Below are 16,390 nucleotides of genomic sequence, written 5' to 3'. Positions count from 1 at the left end.
AGAAAAAAAAAAAGAAAAAAATTTGCAGTGCATTACGAGCTTTTTTTTCTTTTTCCTTTTTTTTGTTCATAATTTGTTCTGATGTTATCCTTTTCCTAATTCTCTCCCCCTTTGACACGCAAGTGGTGTACAGGACCATGTTGCATACATTTTCGTTTTAACGAAAAAAAACCTAATCGTGACTCCTCCCCAAAGCGTAGAGAATTTATTAACAAAATTGCAAAACAGGTTGCAAACGAGACTAATTCTTTTATATGAACCGTTCAGGCAAAAAAAAAAAAAGAGAGAAAGTTCAAATATTTAGTAGCATTAAAATGCTGCAAAAGTGACAAATTAGCTGTAAAAGTATTTTTTTTCTTTTTTTTTCTTTCTAATGTGCATGAAAAAAAAAAAAAAGTTGCACAAAATTTTTATGGCTAGAAAAATACAACTTAGTATTTTTCAAAGTGTTTGTCCTGTTTGCGCAATTTTCCACGAACGTTGAACAGGTTCACGTTTAAGCTCATTCTCATTCGTAAAAAAAATGCCTAGGGGTGTTGATAAAATTGTGCCGATTTTGCACAAGTGTCATCGCCCTGGGAGGGAAATGCCTTGGTGTAAAATTATGCAACTGTTGGTGCGGGGTGTACCAGTAGGGTAACGCATTGCGCGAAGGAAAGGAAATTCCGCTTAGAAGGGGGGAATACCAGCCGCAGTTAAAGCATACGCCCATACGAACGTGCATAGTTTACCCGAACAGAACCCTTTTTTGAGATACTGACATGCACGGCTTCATTGTGAGCTAAATTAGGCGTTTGCTTCGCTTTGGTTTGCTTCGGATTGGTTTGCTTCGGATTGGTTTGCTTCGGATTGGTTTGCTTCGGATTGGTTTGCTTCGGATTGGTTTGCTCTGGATTGGTTCGCTCTGCTTTGGTTCGCTCTGCTTTGGTTCGCTCTGCTTTGGTTCGCTTTCCTTTGCGATGCTTCGCTTACCTTTGCCGAAATTCGCCCCATTGGTATGTTTATCGCATTGGCCCCAGTTTGTTCACTTTCTGGTAAAACCCCATTCTTTACTCGTAAATTGCGCGAACGTGAAAAATGCGCCTTTACATTGAGGAACATTTGGAAAGGGTCTCTACTACTTTCTTTGTCACGCAGAGGAAGCTGTAGCCACAGGTGACATTCGACGCTTTGCCTATTCGCCCGTTCGCCTGTTTTGCTATTTTATTTTTTCCCCATTTCTCGCCTTTCTGCTCTTAAAAATTCGCTTGTCATTTTGCCCTGCGAGGCATTGCGCATGAAGTTCATTTGCCATAGTCGCTCCATGCACCATAATTTGATAAATATGTGTCATTACATTTTTGTGCGGCAAAACATCCCCCCGCATGTGCCTACCGATATATATATATATGCTTAGGTATGTGCATAAGCGTAGTTTTCCGTGCGCCTCTGTTTTATACGGTTGCACATGCCTACTGGTATGTGTAACACGGTTAGGCACTGTACACATATTGTAATGTGAGGAGATGTTTTTTTTTTTTCGTCCATTTGTTGTACTCCCATTTGTTGCACATCCGTATGCTATACGTTGTATATGTGTGTAAGCGTTTTGATGGGCACCAGAGTTTGACGCATGCCTCTTCTCTTCTTCTGTAACAACAAGCCATCAGTGGGGAAACAGTTGCATTGTCATTTCAGTGCGTGTGATGAAGGGAAGTTCCCATTACGACAGTGGCAGGTACATTGTGTTCAAAAGGAAGCACTCCTTGCGATGCTGGCAAAAGTGAACATCAGGAGGTATGCATAAGGGAAGAAAATACCACTGCCTTTGCTACTGCGAGGGATGTAGTTGAACTTGTGCAATTTTTAGTGAGACAAATTTTGAAAAGGAGGAAAGCGTTGCAAAGGATCCAAATTGTAGGTGTACAGCTGTGTTGTTCATCGCACGGAGATCGGATAGATTGACGGTAAAGTCTTATTTGTACGGGAAAGCGAGTCTTGTCATATGTGGCGACTGGCCGATTGTACGCGCTTTTGTTATGTGTATGTTTGTATGTTTATATTTTCTGTATGCATGTGCATTCGCTTCCTCCTTTCCGTACATCACTACAGTTAGCCACACGTAAATGACCCCGGAGTGTTTTGCGACTCCGCTGAGGAATGCGCACCGTTCGTACACCCCGAATATTTCTGTTACAGGGGACACTTCTCAACAAGTGATATGCACGCATGTGGGAGAGCTAACAAAAGCTTAGAGAGCAGCCACTGTGCATTTGCATATATGTAGGTACATATGTGTATGTCCATATGCATGCCCATTTTGGCACCCATTGGTATAACCCCCGTTGTGCGCACCCAGGTGTATGAGCCTATTTACGTGAACTTGCACACGGGAGGTGTGTAGAAAATAGCACAAGGTGTCCCCCCCCAAAGCAGAGTTGTCCAAAGGGGGTGCCCCCTTTTCTTGCCCAATAAGACAACTCAGTTAAGATGAAGGCCAAGTTCAGCAACAAATCATCCATAGCTAGTGCTGAGGAAAGTAAAAATGAAGAACTTGACAGGGAATATTACAATTGTATAAAGAACTGTGCCAGTGATCTGCAGAATCTGTCTTTAAATTTTTTCCCCTCAATAAATACGTATACATGCATTCCCAAAATAAATGCCATAAATTCGATAACCTTCCACCCATGCATTTCGAGCCAGGATTATTTTAACAACACGTATTCGTTTAAGCCTCTCTTCACACATCACTTCTTTAGTGACAGCGAGCAGGTCATCGGGTTCGACAGTCTCAAAATAGACTTTTACTACACTTGTGATAGCTATGATGTGTTTATGAAACTGAGCGGGTCGATAAGTGACCAATATGAGAATTCAAACTACATTATGCTGATGCTGCTACAGAGCTTGTACATTACGACCCCGTACCCAGGTGGGTTCGTCGAGACGGAGGAGAAGTTCCTAAGAATTCTTAGAAGAAACGAAGGGGTGCAGCGAAATGAACAGAGCGGAGGGAAGGAGGATCCCCAACCGAGTGCCACCAACCAAAGTGCTGCTCTAACTCAAGACAAAATTTACAAACCTCCCGGGTTTATCATTTACGAAAGGAAACTCAGTGATGATATTTATTTGCAGATAAGGAAGTGTGGATTCTCTTCCAAATATTTTAAATTGGAAAGTATCAACGGTATGGAGAGGGAAGAGGAGGAAGAAGAAGAGGATGACGAGGAGGAAGAAAATCTGGGAGGCGAAGATGACGGTGTCTACCAAAACGGCTTTACAGATGTGGTGAAAAATGAGATCACCCTTTCGAAGGATCGACCCTGTACCCCCCCCAAGAATGACAAGAGTAGAGACAGAAGAGGGAACTCAGTTAAGGAAACAACGACTGAGAATAAGACGAGTACAAAAGGGGGACAAATTAACACCATCTCCGTACCACCCAGTGATAATCATAACGTGAAGGGGGGATCTCCAAATGAGCCATGTGATGATCACACGAGGAAGGGGGAGGCGAACGAATCTGCCACGTCAAAATACTTCATTAATGACGATAACTGTGGGAGTAGCACCATGTCCAACGAATGCAATAAAGAAATCACCATGAAGAGGAGGAACTCGAAGAATTCCTTCGTCGGATCGTCAGCAGGAAGGAACGCAGAGTCCAAGTCGAACAAGGAGAAGATAAAAAAAGAGAAAAAGTCAGACGAGCTCACCCCAAGCGCTGAAATTGATGGCGCTCCTTTTGATATTGATGACTCCCTCGCTGAATCGAAAAAGGCAAAGAAGAACCTCACAAAATTTGTTACGGAGAGGGATATGTCTAAACTTTACCGACACTACTTGCGCGTCGTGAGGGCCAAGAGCAGAAGCAGCATCATCGCGAGGGGTGACACCCTCAATGGGAAGATCTCCGCGTGGAAGAAGTTGGAGCAGCAGAACGGTTCGGGAGGGTCCGCTCTGGGAAGGGCTGTTGTAACTGCGGCTGGGTCGGGGGCGACGGAGGCAGGACAGGTGGACGAGGGAAGCGCCCCGAACCAACCAGGTGTAGCCACCCAGTCGGGAGCGGCGGCTGCGTCGGGAGCGGCGGCGGCTATCGATTCCACTTGTGCAAAGAAAGGGGGTACACAAAAAAAAGCAAGTGCTCGAAAGGGAGAAATTCCGGCGAACAAAGCGGGTTCTGCAACAAAAACGGGTTCGCCCAACCAGCGAATGTCAACACATAAGGGTGCTTCTCCAAATCAATCCATGCAGTCCCCCTCCATCGAGAACGCACGTGATGAGAAAGAAACAAACAACAGGAAGAGGAAAAAAATTCGAGAAGAACTCCTTGGGGTGAAGTACGACTACACAGTTAAGAACAACTTCGAGCTGCTTCACAGGAAGGTAGAATGGTTCTACCACTGGTTCATCGAAAGCGCCTCTAACATTGAGTATGATTATCGGTGGAGCGTCATATTACCATACATAGTTTTCAAGCATGATGAGGAGAACAAGTTCAGAGAAAATAATTTCATCGAGGATTTAAACGTGCAGTTACGTAGAAACCGAACCTCTAATGTTAACATTAGTCCTAGTATCAAGGTGGAGGGTGTGTCCCCCCCAAGTATTGCAATGGATAACAAGGAAGTGTTTGTCCCCAAGGGGGAGGAAGTAGAGACTGAGAACAAGAAGCAACTTAAACGAGGAGGAACAACGGTAACGAAGGAAAAGAAGGAAGTTAAGAAAAGGAAGAAGGATGAAGGAGGAGCATCAGCAGGAGCAGAAGCCGCAGCAGCGCCAGGGGGTGAGGAAGCGAACCCAGAGGAGCAGACAGACGAGTGTGGGCGGGAGAATCAACTTGTCGGAGAGCGTGAAAGTCAAGAAGAAAATGATGAGCAGAGGGAGAAGGATCAAAACGAAGTAATGGTGAAGAAGGAAAGCCAGGATGACCAAGAGAAGAAAAGGAACGAAAAGGATAGCAATAAAGAAGGAGAAAAAATTCAAGACAATTACAATGTTGGGCACATGGAATCCATGTTTGACCCAAACGAGTACGTCCTTACCAGCGAGGTGGTCACTAAAGCGATTGAAAATACACTGAAGGATGTACAAAGTAAGGACGAAGAGGAGTATTACTCATTCCATAAAAATTACGATGTGATTTATTTGTACTCCGATTTGGAGAAAGGCGGGGCAGAAGCATCGAATGTAGAAGGGGGAGAAGCAACCAATGCCGGAGCGGGTGAAACCACCAAAGGGGCAGTAGAAAAGTCCAAAGCAGGGACCGACGTGAAGGGAGAAAAGAAGACAAGAGCGAGAAAAGGATCCGTGACAAGGAGAAAAGAAATACACCTCAAGGGGGAAGAACTTATGAAACACGTTACCAATGATCAGGACGGAGAAAAAAAAGGGGGAAAAAATGACGAAAAAAATGAAGAAAAAAATAAAGATAAAAAACAAAGTTTATACTATTTTTACCTATTCGGATTGGCAACCACCTACACCTTCTTTACCTTCCAATTTGATCGAAACAGAATTTCGCAATTTCTAATTTTCCCACCGATGCAGAGCAAAGGATTGGGAATGAAGGTGTTGGAGAAGATCTACCACCTATCTATCGTTAATTCGAATGTGAAGGAGATTACTGTAGAGGATCCAGCCGTCTCGTTCACTCAGCTGAGGGATATCATCACGATCAAGATGTGTATTGACTTAAGATTTCTCAGCCCCACCATCCTGTACCCAAGTGATTATTTAAAAACAAAAAATATCGACAAGGAATATGTCGAATTGGATAAGAAAAAGTTTATGAAGGTCTGCAAAGAGACACATAAACAGATTACTAGGATGATTGAGACTTTGTTGTTGGCAGGTGTCTTGCCCCACCCCCCTCCGTGTTATGTCGATATCGGAGAAGATAAAGCCTCGACCATTAGGAGGAAGGAGAAGAAAAACGAAAATGCGGACTGCCTCACTTCGATGGAGCATTTCGAATCGTCCGACTTGTGCAAAGATGTCCGCATCAAAATTAAGAAACGCATTAAAAATGATTACATCGGAAATCTGATTAATAAGAATATGAACTGCATGGCAAGCGACGTCTTCCAGGACTACGTAATGGAGAGCGGCCGAGCGCGCGCCCCGCGGGGGCGAATCGTCATGCGGTGTGAATAACCATAATGCGCTTCTCAGCACCATCGCATTTTCCTATTTGCGCCCCAGGAGCGACACACACACATGAAAGAGCGAACCACACAGGATCACCCATTACGTGCACATCGTCCCTTTTCTTTTTTTTTCTCTCCCCCCCTCCTTCAGGTCAAAGAGGAGCTTTGCAAACTTTGGAAGAAACAGTGTAAGGTTTACTACAGGTGAGTAGCGATGGATAATGGGAGAGGCATTTAGCATAGCGGGAGCGATTGCCAATGATACAGACACTGCTATTGGTTGGAGTGCCCCTCTAACACATCCATATCCTTGTTATTCCCGGATGGAAACTCGACTTCCAACTTCCAAATTGGAGAAGCAGCACCATCCATTTGGTAAATTCTTTTTCTCTTTCCCTCTTCCCTCCTCGCAACCCGCAGGACGATCAGAAAATTGAGGTCCCTCTACCCATTGTAGTGACACGTGCAGGCGTGAAATGAAGATGACCGGGACAAGCATCATGAGAGAAAATTTCATCTACGGGTTCATTTTTCCCTGAGTGTTTTTCCCCATCTGAGTAGTGTGCCCCCCCCCTACACAGACAGGTACACACACACACGCACACGCGGTGGTACTCATGGGGGGTGCAATGAGGTGGAGATAAATGCCCAATGTACACGCATCAGTTCGTGTGGACATTTAACGAGACGTATGCGAGGGGGCAGCGTTTCCGTTCCCCCAAGCGACGAAAAAAAAAAGAAAAAAAAAACGACTCGGTTTTGTCACGTTTGTAACGTTCTTCACAAAGGGGCAATATATATATACACTTTTGATTTAACTTTTTTTTTTTTTTTTCCTGTTGAATTTGCCTCCTTCATCACACAGGTGCGCAAACCGTTGCATGATCAATTGCGTGCCTAGCGAGAGAAGGTGGCGGTCGACCATGTGTCCTCCTCTCAGCCACGACAAGAGGGTGGAAGCGCATAAAAGCACGGATAAGCAGGACATAGGGTACCAGACAGTTACGAGAGGGAGACATCGTACGAGTGATCCCTACTAGCCCGATGAATCCTCCTCGTCATATTCATTTTGATTATTCACGGAGGGCTCATCTTGCATGCCTAAAAAGATATTGTTAAAGTCTTCATCATTCTGGTGTTTATATTTCGGCTTAGTAATGCACGAAATGAAGAGAATTCTTCTATTCTTTTTCGCAAAAAAAAAATAATTAAAGCTTGAAATGCTTTCTTTGTCCACATACGGATCATTGTCTGTGTCATTCAAGTAGGTGTACACATCACAATATTTAAAATCGATGAGCTCTTTTAAAATCTTCCAAATCCTTTTATTAAAACCGCGATATATATTCTCAATGACGTAGAATAAACTATAATTAATGGTATCGATAACTGTGTCCATATTTTTTATCTGCTTCAAATTGGACTTATTTAAAAATTTAAACTCATAATCTGGGAATACATAATTTAATATGTTGATAACATCTGTGAGGATGTTTTTCTTCTCCTTAGTGTTTATCAATTCTGGCACTTTTTTCTTTATCGGAGTTTTCTGTGCCCCCCGTTTTCTGCTACAATGGGTAGTGCTCGTCGTGTCTGCTGCTGTCCCAACTGAGGTGGATATTTCTATACTTGACGGTGTAACCTCCTTGCTGCTGCTGCCGCTGTTTCCGCTGTTTCCGTTGTTGCCGCTGTCGCCGCTGTTTCCGTTGTTGCCGTTGTTTCCGTTGTTGCCGCTGTTGCCGTCTCCTGCTAAGTCCGCTCCTACACTGCCGCTGTAACTGTGGGGCGCTTTGTCAATTTCTTCGAACAACTCAATTTTGGCTTCGATAAATCGGTCGTGTGCCTCAAACCTTTCTAAAATTAAATTCACATCGTTCAGGTTTGCAATGTCTAGGTTGATCATTTTGCGCTGCCTCCCTGCGTGTGGTCCCTGCTGGCTTCGTTCGATTCGCCCTACTCGCTTCTGTCTCAGCTGATTTATGCTGATCTCTCCGCTGCTAACTCCGCTTCTAACTCTGCTTGTCTGTCTCGCACGCTGGCTCTGCCGCTTCCCTTGCCGTTACATTGTAACGAGAATAGGAGGGAACTCGGAGCGGCCTTTCTTCTAAACTTCGAGTTCGGCTGCATCGCCTGCTCAGAGAGGCGTGCAAATCGCGGGGGCGCGGCGCGGCTGCTTTCTGCACTTTCTCATGTGCTTCCAACCGTCCCGGGGGCAAGAAGGGGCGGCGGGGAAAGCAGCAGTGAAGCGGCTGTATACCAATGATGCGGCTGTATACCAATGATGCGGCTGTATACCAATGATGCGGCTGTATACCAATGATGCGGCTGTATACCAATGATGCGACAGTATACTAATGATGCAACAAGGGGATGAAATTAACAAAATGACGAACGGGGAATCGCACGATGCAAATCGCCCTACGCACCGCGCTCGGGTCGTAGTTCGTCCCCCCTTTTAGGCCAAAAGCGTGAACTGCGGAAAACTGCGTCCCGCCCTCGTTACGCGGCGTAGTTGAATAGGTGCCAAGGGGCGAGGATGGACATGTGCATTTATGTGTACATTTATATGTACATTCACATGCACAATGTTTGTTTTGTTTTTCTTTTATTTTTGCGTGCTCCCATCAGTACACTAGAACAAACGAACTCCCGCAGTTGTGTGCTTGCCTTAATTGAGGAGTGAAAACATGGCAGTCATTTTTTTTTTTTTTCTTTATCCCCGTTTTTTTTTGCTCTTTTCCCCCTCTTACAATGAGAAAGAAAAGGCGTGCAAGCCAACATGCATTTTGCACGAGTGATCTGCAATATACGCATGTCCTCCTTTCGAGGGAATAAAATTATTTTCTAAAAGGAACTAAAAATGGAGAGCCCCGGAAAAAAGTGAAAAAAAAAAACAAAAAAAAAAAGTTAAAACGTGAGATAAAATGTTGGATAAAATGCGGCATACAAGGCCGGATCAATGCAGTATACAACGCGCGATACAATGAAGGATACAACGCGCCAAACAATGAAGGATACAACGCGAAGTACAATGCAAGATACCATGCCGGATGAATGATGGCTGAGGTCACCCCTGACATTGTCGCTAAAATAAAGACAATGCGAGGAACGAGTTGCATCGCGAAAATAAAAAAAAAAGGAGAGTAAAATTTTCTGCGTTTCGTTTCATCGCTGAGCAATTCTAAATTGCGTACAGCGAATGCGTTTTTTTTATTATTCTATTTTATTATTTTTCTTTTTTACGTACGGTGCGCACGTGCGGGTGCATGCCGGTAGGGACTGCGAAAAGTACGTAGAGTTATGCGCTTTCAACGGCTTCGCGAAAATGGCCGATTGAACGATAATTGTCGCAACAATTTCGAGCGTATACTTCGTCGAATTGTAGTAGGCCCTTTTTAAAGCCATTTTTGTGCACATAAGAAAGTATGCGTTTTTTCTTCTTTCCTTTTTTTTTTCTTTCTCCTCTGTATGGGCGTATAATAGCAGCGAAGAGAAGAATCTAGGGGCCAATTGCACAAAAAAGGCCATGCTGATCATATGCGTGCCGCCTTGTGAGAAGGGAGGAATCCTCAACTGGGGGATGCCCACAAGGAGGCGAGCAAAAGGAATCGAAATGACGTACAAATGGGGATGTTGTGATGTTACAGTGCGTGCAGGGATACGCTGCTCCCTCCCATCCTCTTCGCGATTTAAAATGCGTACACTAGTACAAGGGAAATATAAACATCCCAACCTACGCTGACTTGATTCCTTATCCTTTGTATTGTCTTAACAAATATGTGCACATTTTCGCATGTTTAAAGGACGAACTAGTTCAAGTGGTCATCATGGCTTGTATTTGGGGAAATGCCACAAATGCCATTCTGCATTTACAGCGTCGCTGCAGTTACATGCAGGGATTAAAATAAAAAAAGTATCACTTTCTTCTGTTCGTACGCGAGGGCGGATTTTCCTTCGTCCAGTGTGTCACTAGGCCATTTTGACATCTCCCTTCCTATTGAGTCTGCCTTTTCCCCAAGCCACACTCCCCCCCATGCTTATCGAATTTAATATAAGTCCCTATCAATTTGAGAAAAAAAAAAAACGAATTCGCTTCTCCTTAAATGGTTCCTAACTGGACGTGGTTATCTCCCCCCATGAGGGCCGTTCGTTCGACCGGACGAGATGAACCCCTCGAAGGGAAGAAAAAAGAATGCTTCTCACTTGACGCCTTCATACGGTGTGCACGTCAAGATGCGTATATATATGTACCAACTTACAGAGGAAAAAAAAAAAAAGGAAAAAAACAGCTCTAATAGGCAACACTTATAAGAGGGGGTACTTCGGAATAGTACACTCCGATTGTAACTTTTTCCCTGTTGAGGCTTTCCTCTTATAAAAGGGTAAAAAAAAATTCATGAACAAACGGCAACTGAGAATTGAGCAAGCTAAATTTTTTTTCTTTTTTCTAAATTTTTACCTTGCCTGTTCAGATTTTTTTTAAGGATTTTTTTTTATTTTACATTTTTTGCTCCAAAATGGTGAGTCATAGAAAAATGTCTTCGAAAATGTCCGCGAGGTAGAAGCCAAGATTGTGGTAACTTAGCCTAACAGAGGAGGTACCTCCTGTTATGCTGCTCATCAAATGAGCCCCCCCGCCGGGGAATGCGTCACCCTGCGAAGCCTATGCAGCCAAAATGAAAGGGAATTTCCTCCTCTTCAGAAATTATGCAAAATGGCGCAAACGAGGCAGTCATCAGATGGGCACAAAATGGTATGCCCACAGTGTAGCAGAGCTGGTGAATACCAAAAATAACGGTGGAGAGAAGAAAAAACACCTTTCCGAAGGTCATTTAAAAGATGGAATTAATAAATACGCAAGTGAAGCTCCAACACGAGTCAGCGTCCTAAATGCAGATTTCGCGGAGAAGGTTAGTCATCACGATTATGACTATGATGATGATGTCGCTTTGATGCGCGATGCGCAGGGGGTTGCTTACAAAAACGAGAGGAAACCACATGACCAGATAAAATTACGGTGTGCAAAAAGTCTCAGACTGTTAAGCATGTGCGTAGTCACTTCCTTGTTCTTCTATTGCACATTTAAGAAAGTGCCAGAGGGATATATCTGTTTACTGCAAAACAAAAATGACGCCACAGTATTGCCATACATTTATGACGATCTGATGACGTTTTTTTTTAATCCGTTGAAATATAAAGTTCATATAATCAGAGTCGTTCCAATTCAGAAGAAGTTTATACGTGTGTACGAGACGTTGGATAAAAAGAAAGTCCGCGTAAAATTACAAGTCAAAATGAAACCCAAAATTCCGTTTATCATCGAAATTTTTAGTTCCTTCGGGGTTAATTACAGCACGAATTATATTGAAAAGGAAATGAACTTGGACATTATGAATGTTGTGAAGAATTATCACTTGGATACCTTAGTAGAGGAAAATAAAGAGGCGACTCGTATGCCAGACGTTACAGTGGAAGACGCAGTGGATCAAATTATGGACAGATTTTACGACTGCTCCGTTTTTCACAAGATAATTCTTTTGGATGTCTCCATCCTGTTTGAACGGGTAGAATAGAGAAAAGAGGCCACCACGTTTAAAGCACGCAACGTTTCGTGAAAAGCCTGGCGCACGCGCGGGGGTACACTTATTAAGGGCATCTACCACCACTCCAGACGTTGCCAAATTGGGCATATAGCTAGCCAGTGTGCAAATCTTCATCTCTGTTTTTTTTTTCCTATCATGCGACACAATTACGCGGGGTTGGTTGAATTACGCCTCCCGCAGTCACCGCGGTAACGTTACAACTGGTGAATTCTCCACTTGGTTCATATGAGTTAGCCACTTTGCGAAATGTGCATTTTTGTCCAACTTCCCCTCCCCCGGACTGTTATGTAAAATTACAGCGGGGATTTGCGCAAGCCAAATTGCCGCAAATCCAATTTGTGACGATAAGACTTGCGAGGATCAGACTTGCGACGATCCATTTTGTGATGATCCCATTTGAGCCTTCGCCAGCATCCAGTTAAATGCCTCCGCGGTGGGGCTCCATTCTATTACGCCAGCGCGTGTGCAACAGTACCGCAAAACGGCCATGCGAAAAGGTTGAGTCCTTTTCTGAATGATGCAACGGGTTGGGAAACAAAAAGAAAAAAAAAAAGTAACAACGCAATGGAAAGCTTTAAAACGAGTGAATTATTCTTTCAAAAGTTGCAAATTAAGATGAATGAAATGGAAATTAAATTAAGTTAGATCACATTGCGCCACGTAGCATTGAATTCGAGCCTACGGGAACTTCTTCCCTCGCGTCTGTGGGTTAATGTCGCCAATTTTCCACTTTCAACTGAACCGTTCAGGCAAAACACGATTTAAGCGCAGAAAAGGGGTAACTTGGTCGTTTCGTAAAATTGTCACATCGTTATGTAGATAGTCTCCGTTTTGGCCCCCCTCTTTTACCCACTCACATTATTACTTCGCCGAACTTCTAAAAGCAGTGGGCCGCAAATGACCCCCTGCTGCTGCAACTTCTGATGAGCATTGTCACAATAGGGGAAGTTATTCGATTTCCAACATCTGCACACGGAAATTTTTTTGGATTTTTTTAGCGGAGGGTACACTTTCTCGACGTGGACAGCCTTAAAGTTCCGCACATTTAAAATGTCTCCTTTTTTTCTAAAAACGTCAATTGACTTTTCCTTTCGTAATAAGTTCCCCATCGTTCTTTGAGTTGCCACAAGACGGTGCCTTTTCTCGCGTCGTTCACACTTCTTAAATATGATTTGGAGACCTGTTTCGTCACTGCTACGGGTTGCTACATATGACAGGGGTTAGAATGGACAATCAAGTGCATCGTTACGACTATGCCGTTACAACTGCGGCGTCACGTTTATATGCTTCTTAAAGAGGCGACTTCGGGGCGGAGAACAAACATACATTAATATTTTCTCACTTTTCACATAGGTCATACCATTTTTTTTTGTCATTCCTCCAATGCGACAGATGTCTTTTTTTTTTTTTTTTTTCCCAAATTAAAAAGTTATTAATTCTGGCTTGGCATACTTTCCCCCCTTTGATAGTACAAAAAGGGACCACCACACGTGTGCACGGGAAAAATAGGCAACACGAAACTAAGGCGCGTCAAAGTGGGGTTAAGACGAGAGGGGGAAAAGAAAGGATTTCCTATTTGTGGAGGAGTGTGTGGGGGTACATCACATACGGAGAGTGTACCACTTCAAGAGGAAAAAATTTCGCAGAATGATTTCACTTCTTCACTTTTTCTTTCTTCTACGGGGGAAAATAAATATATGGAGTAATGCACGCAAGTCCGTAATTGGAGAAATTTCCGCACTTTAGGGAAACCCCAAATTGCGGAATGGCCTTCCCGGGCAGGTGTTTTATTTTTTTCTGCCTTACACAAATGCGAGGAGCATTTAACGGGAGGGAAGAGAATTCCTTTATCCTTTTTAAGTGCAACAAAGGGGGAAGAAATATGCGCACATGTGGACACGCGCACGGGTATGATCAGGTGTAAATTCGGGTAAAACGAATGTACACATGTGCAATGGACCTGTCCGCTTCCCTTACACGGCAAAGGGAGAGACGGAGAGAGAAATATCTTGGGGGGATCTGGCAGGGACATACAAGCGATCTTTTTTGTTTTTTCCCGCATGCCAAATTAGCAAGCTAGCAATTGTACGCGGTGAAGGCGACAAGGTGGGAGAAACAAAAAAAAAAAAAAAAAAAAGTTTCACACAAAAGTCGGCATTTGCTTCAACCCATTTGGTATGCATAATTAACACGAGAGTTTCGCGCGAATGTTTTTTTTTTTCTTTTTTTTTTCACTGGTAAGGGGAAAATAACTTGGCAAATGTTTGCTTCACGTTTAAAAATGTAAAAAATAGGCAGAAAAGAAAAGTGAGCGACATTCAGAAGAGAGTGAACAGGTTAAAAGCGGCCGTATTTACATAGCATACGCATGGATACGCAGCAGTATATGCATATACTCAATGCGCGTCGGTAAATCAGCGCGCAGATGGGAACGACCACATTCACGCCGCATACGCAGTGGATTACTTCTTAGGCCATTTTACCTACTCATTGCATAGGCAGTACAATCACATCCTTAACACTTCACTACATACAATACATACTTCATCACATGCGAGCGCTTTGTAACGATAAAAAGTGAGAGGCGAACTACGTTGGCGAATGAGTGGCGAACGAAGAAGCAGGGGACGCAAGCTGCTGGATGTGGACTTCTAACTTCACCTTTGACATGGTTAGCATATAAACCTTTGGAATTGTGCATTTCAAAATTTTGCCTATTTTTTTTGCCTATTTTTTTGCCTTTTCTTTTGTGCCTATTTTTTTGCCTTTTCTTTTGTGCCTATTTTTTTGCCTTTTCTTTTGTGCCTATTTTTTTGCCTTTTCTTTTGTGCCTATTTTTTTGCCTACATCTTTGCCTATTTTTTTGCCTACTTCTTTGCCTATTTTTTTGCCTATTTTTTTGCCTTTCGAGTTTCACTGAATATTTTCCCCGATCAGCATAGCATGGAAATAGCAAAAAAACAAAATTTTGCTTCTGTAATTTGACAAGATAAAGTTTTTGTTTCTTTTTCTCTTTTTCTTTCTCTTTTTTTATTTTTTTTGTTTTTTTCGTTTTATGTACATGTACAAGTGTATGCATATAGCATATACATATAGATTTTTACATTTTTTTTAAGTGACAATAATACATGTTGTCAGGATAAGGATAAGGAGAAAAAAAAAAAATCAAGATAACAGACCAAAAGAGGAATATAACCTTGTTGATGAGAATAATTAAAAATGTTCATCATAAATTGGTTAGTCAGGGAGAGGACGAAAAAGCATATGAGGAGGGGGTGCAAAACATGTTCCCCCGCTTGTTCGTTCGATTGAACGTTTGCGCGTTCGGCAGCATGACCACTTGTCACTTCTTCTCATCCGTCCTGTCTCATACCTTGTCGCGTCTCCCGTTTGGATCCCCCCCCTCCCCCCTTTAGGTTTAGGGACATCTTGGCACATTTGGGCCTATCACAGAAGAGCGCAAGGATATTATTTTTAGGTACGACCGCTAAACGCGTGAGGGGGTCTGCGCATACACACACATGGCCACACACATATGTACACGTGTGCATGCTTAACGCAAAGCCGAACGGGGCGCTGTGGCAGGCCTCCCCAGAACGGGGAAGTGCTCATCGTTGCGTAGACTGAGTAGCTAAAATGAATGCTAAATGATCAGTAATGTGGGAGAGGAGAGGTTAAAGGGGGGCCAGAGTTTCTCCACGTCGTGTTTCTCGTGGGTTGAGTGGAGCCTCTCCGTAAGTTCACCGCTGATCGGTCACCTCTGCACGCGCATTTCTTAACCGCCCCCCCCGCAGGCCTCGACAACGCCGGGAAGACAACTCTCCTGCACATGCTAAAGGACGACCGGGTGGCCCAGCACGTACCGACGCTGCACCCCCATTCAGAAGAACTCGTTGTGGGAAAAATAAGATTCAAAACATTTGACCTTGGAGGCCATGAAACGGCCAGGAGAATCTGGAGGGACTATTTCGCAGCCGTGGACGCTGTTGTATTTATGATCGATACAACGGATAGGTCTAGATTTAATGAAGCAAGAGAGGAGTTAAAGCACCTCCTCGAGACGGAAGAATTAAGTAACGTCCCCTTTGTTGTCCTAGGAAATAAAATCGACAAGCCTGATGCAGCTAGCGAAGATGAATTAAGACAGCATTTAAATTTATTCACCAACCTGACTGTGCACAACATGAAGGGAAATTCAGGGGTGAGGCCAGTTGAGCTTTTCATGTGTAGCGTCATAAGAAGGATGGGTTATGCAGCGGCCTTCAAGTGGATATCGCAGTTTCTGACGTGATGCGTTTGGCGGTGAGCATGGCAATGGAGGCACCACGGAGGAGGCGACCAGAATGATAGGCATCGCCACGTTTGACAGCACCACGAATCAGCCAAGGATCAAGCGCGAATCGCCTCAACCGCCACAGATGTTCCAAACCGCCGCATTTTCGTCCCCCCTTGTTTAAAAGTGTGTATATCTGTATCTACTTACGCATGAGCATTCGTTCACCCATGCACGTGCGGCCATATGTCCCCTCATGCGATTTGCGCAACCATTTTATAGCCACTTTGTTACATATCTAAACGCGTTCGTATATGCACAGACGAATGCATATACTGCTCATATGTTTATGTGTACATAAACAAAAGGTTTAAAGCACATTA

At 43.6% G+C, this 16,390-nt stretch overlaps 6 protein-coding genes across 6 annotated transcripts in view; 3 read left to right on the top strand and 3 right to left on the bottom strand.

Annotated features, from left to right (window-relative positions):
• Nucleotides 1–2,469: 2,469 nt before the first annotated feature.
• Nucleotides 2,470–6,588, top strand: C922_02519 (hypothetical protein; the record flags this gene model as incomplete). The annotated part of the gene is made up of 3 exons (XM_008818118.1): nucleotides 2,470–6,078; nucleotides 6,283–6,335; nucleotides 6,552–6,588. The coding sequence occupies 3 exons, from the start codon at nucleotides 2,470–2,472 to the stop codon at nucleotides 6,586–6,588; spliced, it is 3,699 nt and encodes a 1,232-aa protein (XP_008816340.1).
• A 579-nt stretch (nucleotides 6,589–7,167) lies between these two features.
• Nucleotides 7,168–8,034, bottom strand: C922_02518 (hypothetical protein; the record flags this gene model as incomplete). Its single annotated transcript, XM_008818117.1, has 1 exon — nucleotides 7,168–8,034. One exon carries the CDS (start codon nucleotides 8,032–8,034, stop codon nucleotides 7,168–7,170), a length of 867 nt encoding a protein of 288 aa, XP_008816339.1.
• A 2,773-nt stretch (nucleotides 8,035–10,807) lies between these two features.
• C922_02517 (hypothetical protein) lies at nucleotides 10,808–11,704 on the top strand (the record flags this gene model as incomplete). Its single annotated transcript, XM_008818116.1, has 1 exon — nucleotides 10,808–11,704. One exon carries the CDS (start codon nucleotides 10,808–10,810, stop codon nucleotides 11,702–11,704), a length of 897 nt encoding a protein of 298 aa, XP_008816338.1.
• An 875-nt stretch (nucleotides 11,705–12,579) lies between these two features.
• Nucleotides 12,580–12,843, bottom strand: C922_02516 (hypothetical protein; the record flags this gene model as incomplete). The annotated part of the gene is made up of 1 exon (XM_008818115.1): nucleotides 12,580–12,843. One exon carries the CDS (start codon nucleotides 12,841–12,843, stop codon nucleotides 12,580–12,582), a length of 264 nt encoding a protein of 87 aa, XP_008816337.1.
• Nucleotides 12,844–14,953: 2,110 nt separating this feature from the next.
• Nucleotides 14,954–16,025, top strand: C922_02515 (GTP-binding protein SAR1B; the record flags this gene model as incomplete). The annotated part of the gene is made up of 3 exons (XM_008818114.1): nucleotides 14,954–14,970; nucleotides 15,151–15,212; nucleotides 15,529–16,025. The coding sequence occupies 3 exons, from the start codon at nucleotides 14,954–14,956 to the stop codon at nucleotides 16,023–16,025; spliced, it is 576 nt and encodes a 191-aa protein (XP_008816336.1).
• Nucleotides 16,026–16,297: 272 nt separating this feature from the next.
• The window catches only part of C922_02514 (hypothetical protein), a gene marked incomplete at both ends in the record, with an annotated part of 3,520 nt that continues 3,427 nt past the window's right edge, over nucleotides 16,298–16,390 (bottom strand). Inside the window, one exon of the mRNA XM_008818113.1 lies at nucleotides 16,298–16,305. Coding sequence (XP_008816335.1) covers nucleotides 16,298–16,305 — 8 coding nt within the window. The remainder of the gene's footprint in view (nucleotides 16,306–16,390) is intronic.

The sequence above is a fragment of the Plasmodium inui genome, assembly GCF_000524495.1.
Source record: "Plasmodium inui San Antonio 1 unplaced genomic scaffold supercont1.9, whole genome shotgun sequence".
NCBI classification, from domain to species: domain Eukaryota; phylum Apicomplexa; class Aconoidasida; order Haemosporida; family Plasmodiidae; genus Plasmodium; species Plasmodium inui.
The sequence above is the reverse complement of the archived record's forward strand: the minus strand, read 5'-3'. Positions and strand labels throughout refer to the sequence as shown.